A 6,050-nucleotide genomic window follows, 5' to 3' on the forward strand; every position below is an offset into this window, starting at 1 on the left:
AGGGAAGATTGAAGAATACCGGACCACTCGTACATTACTGCTCGAGAAAGTGGGGTAGGTGGGGCGGGTGGTTGGGATGGAGGAGGGGGGAGGGGGGTTCAGGGGGGTCTCCCCCCTGACAAAATTTGAATGAATTATAGATCTACCGGTCAGAGATTCTCCATTGAGAGATATTAAAAACGGGAAAATTATGAATTCGTAAGGTTGAGACATAAGGCAAAGTCAATCCGCTAGTTCGGTATTCTTCAATCTTACCTATTTTTCTGCAAGCACGATTTGTCAAGAGCAGAATGCATCTGATACCTCTAACGGTCCTCACAATTATTATAGAGCCTAATTTTAAAGAAGACTATTTGTTTTAAGGAGGAAAAAAAAGGCTAAGACTATGGCAACGGTAGGCCCTAATCAGTAGGCTAGAATTAGTTGGCCTACATGAGGAAACAAGCGCCAAGCACTCGCGAGTCGTTTCCCGACCACTTGCGGTAAGCCTCCAATTCAAGGGCCTTGGTGATTTTATCGACCTGCGAGAGGTCAGGACGGAGTCCTCACCTCATGCCCACCCTGGGGTGGGGGTGAGAATTTGGAACCAGTGAACTTGTCATGCGGTGAAGTCGTCACAGCTGTAAAATGTGTGGTGAGTTCACTGGAAAAAAGTATCTCTAAATAACAGTGAACGACACTTTTCGGGAGAAGTGGTCCCCACCTGGAAACAAAAATGGAAGTCGAGTAAAAAAAGCTGGCTTAAAAATGGGTTTGGGCCTTTTCTATAAATTTACCGTTGTCTGTCTTCCTCTCTGAGCTCTTTTTCCTTTCTAATTATTTAATCTGATAGAAGGCCCAACTTTTGCTTCACCCCCTGTCTAAGTTGCCCCTTTTTGCCCAGTCGAATTCACCCGCTTTAAGAGTGAAAAATACGCGGATACGCAGTTTTCTTGTGCTTTTTGACTAAAAATAGAAACAAGAAGTGGAAGCCTAGGAAGCACAGATTTTATTTTTTGATAGAATCAAATGTGCAACGACACATGGGTCGAATGATACGCAAAAGCCAAGTCTAGGTTTAGGCGGCGTTGAAGTTGCCCCGTGGCTGAATTTAAATTTGCCCCGACCTATGTGACGAGATCACTGGAGATATGTGACGACTTCACCATGTGACGAGTTCACAGGTCTCCGAGAATAACGGGTCATGAGCTATTCTCACAAGGGGTGAGAAAGGTGGCCACTTTGACTTTGAATGTGAAAAATGGCTCTAAGATCAATGCAAGAGAAATATATAGACTTTTGATCTTGAGTCTTGATCCAGATCTAGATCTAGTCTTAGTCTTAGGCCCATTGTATATTTTTTCATGTCTGCTTAATTAAAGTTGCATCGCCTGAGCCTGAGAACACCTCTCGCTGAAACAATGCATGACTCACCAGTAGTGGGCTAGGCCTACTTACTGACTGATAGTAATTGGCATTCAACTCATTGGCTTTGGACTTTATCTTATCTATACCTTACTTTTCTATTCACACATAGTCAAACCTGCTCTTGGAAGGCTTCGGCCACCTCTTAGTCTTAGGCAAAATTCTAAATGCTTACCAACACTCACTGAAAATGTTTAATGAATGTGTCCCGTGGGCTTAATCATATAATAATTATATAATGGCCTTTATAATGCAGAGTTGCGAGCACCGTAAAGCACTTGCCCAAAATGCCCTGAAAAAACCTGCTCTTGTTTTATGTCCACCCATCCAAGACACGAATTTTGTAGGCCTACAAATGACCACTACCCATTTATTTCCCTCCTTGATTTTAAAAACTGTTCTTCTCAATGTTTAAGACATACATCCACACTTGCCTAAGACAAGAGTTAAGACAACCACTCTTCTCCTAGAAATGGGTGGCTGTCTCTGACAATTTTATAGTACTTAATGTTGGCCTTCTTTTTGAAATTTTTGATCAGCAGTTTTGGAGAAAAGTCTGAAAAAACTGAGATCATAAAGTAAAGAGTTGAAAATCTAGATAAATTTCCCATTTGAATTTACAAAAGAATGAACTGACTTAAAATTCCTTGTCTCCTCCAGTCTTTTATCTTGGTTTGGCCAGTTGGCCTGAGCCCCTGTTGCATCGGAGACTGGAAATTGTTAACAAGTGCAAAGCATTTAGTTATTTGGCATTGTCAGTCATCATGCCATGCATGCATGCCAGAATTTACATTTTGTCACCTAGTAGTTCCATTTTATACCACATGTAAATGCATGATTATTACCTACTTATTGGACACATCATATATCAGTGTAAAGAACAGTAAAGTTGGTCTTATAATAAAGTCAAGTACGCTGTTGTTTTGAGAATGCTGCATGATATATTCCTCTCCCTCTGTCCAATTTTTCTCTCTGTCACAGTATAAGATTTAACCCCCACTATTCAAGACTGTAATGTATTAAGAGTCAAGACCTCCAAATCTAACGTCCGTCCATCTCTGAAAGGAACACATCACCTCGCGCCCCCCCGTTTTTGGATATTCAACTCTATTAGTAGTCTTTTTGCACTCTGTACAAGTGACAGTGAAATATATGCCTAATTATGCTTTGAATTTGTTTGTGTGTGTGTGTGTGTGTGTGTGTGTGTGTGTGTGTGTGTGTATGTGTGTGTGTGTGTGTGTGTGTGTGTGTGCAGGTGTTGACATCATTTGCAGAGATATGTTTCATAGTTGTTTCAGATGTGTCTCTGTTGTATGTGCACATTTTGCTTTTATTTATTATTTATTCAAGTTAGATCACACCGTGACCGCTAATCTTCTATCCTCTGCATAACATTTGTTGTCAATGAAATCCCTTTCTTGATTTTATTGCTCTGTGTATGAGTGTGTGCCCATGTCCTTTTCTTCTTCATTTTCTAGTTTTTCGTCCTCTCTGATCTGAAAATCAGTCTGTAGTGTACTCTTCTATTTCGTGATTTTTGAGATGTCAACTCAATCAAGTACACAATGTAAAAGTGTACAACCGCACTGAACCTTTTTTTATTTTATTATACTCAATTCATGACCTCAGACCTATTTTGTCCGGAATGCCTCTTTACTTTTAAATAAAAGTACACTTGGACAAAATAGCTCTGAGGTGACGGATTGCTAGTAGATTTAACCCTGAAGTAAATATTATCATATTTTTAATTTTTCACAGCTCAAGTGATTGAAGCAGAGCTGCTGAAGGAGGAAGAGAGCGAGATCACTGCCGCTATTGAGCATCCGCCGACCGTCATCATTTTCGGACAAAACGCTTATGCGAAGTCGCGAATAGTGAATGAGCTGTTCAACAAAAGATTTTTCCCGCCCCTGGAACCCGACTCTGACGTTAAGCTCCGCATGGTCAGAATTTTTCACGGCAAAACCAACACGGTTAGCCTCACTCTGCCAGACGATTACGACCTAGTTGACAACTTGGAAGCCTACAATGGACCCTGGCACACAATTCCTCTGGCCGACCTAGAGTTGCCGGAGAACAAATCGCAGGATAACGCCAGTGGTTTGGCTGTCATGGAGGTGACGCAAGATCACCCAATGCTACGTTGTGGGGCACAGGTGGTTGTCTCCCCCTCTCGTCAGGACGGAGACAGCTTCGAGGAGATTGTGCAGCAGTGCACGGCCAGCTCCACTCCAATACTCATCTACGGTTTCGCTGATAATTTCCTCTCAGAAATGGTGAGTTCAATTTATAATCTTTGGTTTTTCAGAGGTCTTATCCCCAGCATTTCATGGCCTCCAGTGCTTTCTTGTCATATCTCCATTTTTTTTTTCAACAATGAAAATATGATTTCTTCTTAAGCTCACTCTTTGGTATGATGACCTGTTTTCACAGTTTAAAAAAAATGGCGATACGACAAGAAAGCACTGAGGTCACGATTTATTGGCTCCTGAATTTGTTGTTTCCTAGTTTTAAACATATAGTTAAGTTCTATTCTGGCCTTACCTCTTTGATTAATGATAACATATTTATTTAGTGTGAGAAATATTGGAATGTTGTGTGGAAGTTTCTTTGTCTGTGGTTGTTTGATACTTTGTTTGTCATTGATTTCTGGAAAAACAACTTGCAAACAAATTTGATTAATGTAGTAGGGATTTCGCCCAAAACAACAATCTAAGTAACTCAGTCCAAGCTTGTTGTCGTTGTCAGTGTCAGTTCCCTAATCCAGTGCTGGAATTGTAATCAGGCTATTTAAACATTTATAAAACCATTTCTGCTTCTGTCAAAACTTTTGTGTTGCCATTCCTGTAAGATTTCTGTATTTTGTTACCTATGGGTTTATTTTTCAAGCATGGTTGAGCATTGATAAAATAACAGTTAAACCTGTCTAAGAGATGACCAACCGTTGTTAAGGAGAAACTTAGTTGTCTTTGACTTGATATCATGAAACTGATATGGTTTTCTCGGGAAGTAAAAAAAAACCAAAGGGGAAAAAGTTCCCTTCTGAGGTCCCAACCAGAGGTTATTGCAGGTTTTGATAATGCCATATGGTAGAGCTGGGCGAAGGATCGATTCCGGAACCGATTTCCATGATTAATGCTACGGAAGAAAAGTTGTTCCGACTCCTTTTTACGTAAACCAACGGTTACCAGTTACTTTAATCAATAAAATCTTCTCTTTTAAAAAAAATATTTTTGAAAAAAAAAATGATGCTTCGTAGTGTTCCTATATCAAGGTTATTCTAAATCCTGAAGACGCTCGGAGCCAATTAGGTAACCACCGGAAGAAATCACATCTTTAGAAAGTGAGTAATTGGGTTCGGAGTCGATTCCTACGATTCCTAGCTTTCAATAATCGGGAACCTAGCCGCCCAGCACTACCATTTATGGCCCATTACAGGGGGGAGGGGGGGGGAGGAGGAGAGAAAAAGATGGAAGTAGTCGTCAAGAGCACTAGAGCAGGTTTGACTGTATTTTTATTGTCTTTTTGTCATAAAATTTAAACATCGTCTGCCAGATTTTGAAAAGAAAACTCAGCTAATCATTTGTTCGCAAAACAGGAAGAACTTGAACTGATCTGAGCTCCAGTTTCTTTCCTCTCAGCTCCTAATACTGAATAGATGATGACATAATGAAGAGATGTGTTTGAACCATTTCATGACATTTTTTTTTCAAGTTCTTTCATGCCCAATCTTTCCAAGCCAGAACAAAGTGGTTTCGATAATTTTTGTTAATGTTGTGATTTCGCAAGTTGAGTATGTTAAATTTATAACTCTGTAAATAATGAAATACCGGTATCTAGAGAGAAGACTGGACTACCTTACTTGTGAGGTTACAAATTAAAATTCTAACCTGCCTTTTAGAATGAGACTGCTACCAACGACTCAAAGAAATTGTCAAAGAAACTGGAAAAATTGCAGAATCTGCTTTCAAAATTTAAAGAATACTGTACTTTTAATGTCACAGGTATTACATCTTTCGATAATTTCATCAGTTTTCTCACTTAGTTCAAAATTAATGTCTTTGCACATGTTGTTTCAAATCTTGTCTTCGATGTTCTCCTTAAGTTCAAAATTGAGGCAATTGTAGTCAAATCTTTCGTGAATCGGTTTTTCTCCTCAAGTTCAAAGTTAAGGCTGTTCTTGCTGTTTCAAATCTTTCATTGGTTTTCTCTTGAAGTTTAGAATTCAGTAGTGCTGTAGTAAGTCCCATACTCTGTGTGTGTGTGTGTGTGTGTGTGTGTGTGTGTGTGTGTGTGTGTGTGTGTGTGCGTGTCCGTGCGTGTGTGTGCCTGCATATATCGCTCTGTCTCTTTTTGTTTGTTTTTGTTTTTGTAAGTATTTTACGGCGCTCGCAACTACATAAGGTCATATGAGCGCGCGGGACATACCTAATATTTTCAGTGGGTAAGAAATTTTTAATTTTGCCCGGGTGGCGGCCGAAGCCTACTCTTATCGATTTCACACCACCAAGGGATCTTTAACGTGCGCAACTTGCACACGGGCCCTCCGAGAAGGCTAGGTGTAGATCTTTCCTACCAGAAGATCAGGGGTGTGGCTGAAAGACAGCAGTAAGAAGAAGCCAAGGAGTAGCAGTAGAAAGGCTGTA

General features: G+C 40.2%; 1 protein-coding gene across 1 annotated transcript in view; it reads left to right on the forward strand.

Moving 5' to 3' along the window:
• The window catches only part of LOC101864262 (dual serine/threonine and tyrosine protein kinase), a gene marked incomplete in the record, with an annotated part of 68,792 nt that overhangs the window by 881 nt on the left and 61,861 nt on the right, over positions 1 to 6,050 (forward strand). The window contains 1 exon segment of the mRNA XM_013089027.2: positions 3,163 to 3,680. Coding sequence (XP_012944481.1) covers positions 3,163 to 3,680 — 518 coding nt within the window.

This window comes from Aplysia californica, unplaced genomic scaffold (genome assembly GCF_000002075.1).
Source record: "Aplysia californica isolate F4 #8 unplaced genomic scaffold, AplCal3.0 scaffold00860, whole genome shotgun sequence".
In the NCBI taxonomy this organism is placed as follows: Eukaryota; Metazoa; Mollusca; class Gastropoda; order Aplysiida; family Aplysiidae; genus Aplysia; species Aplysia californica.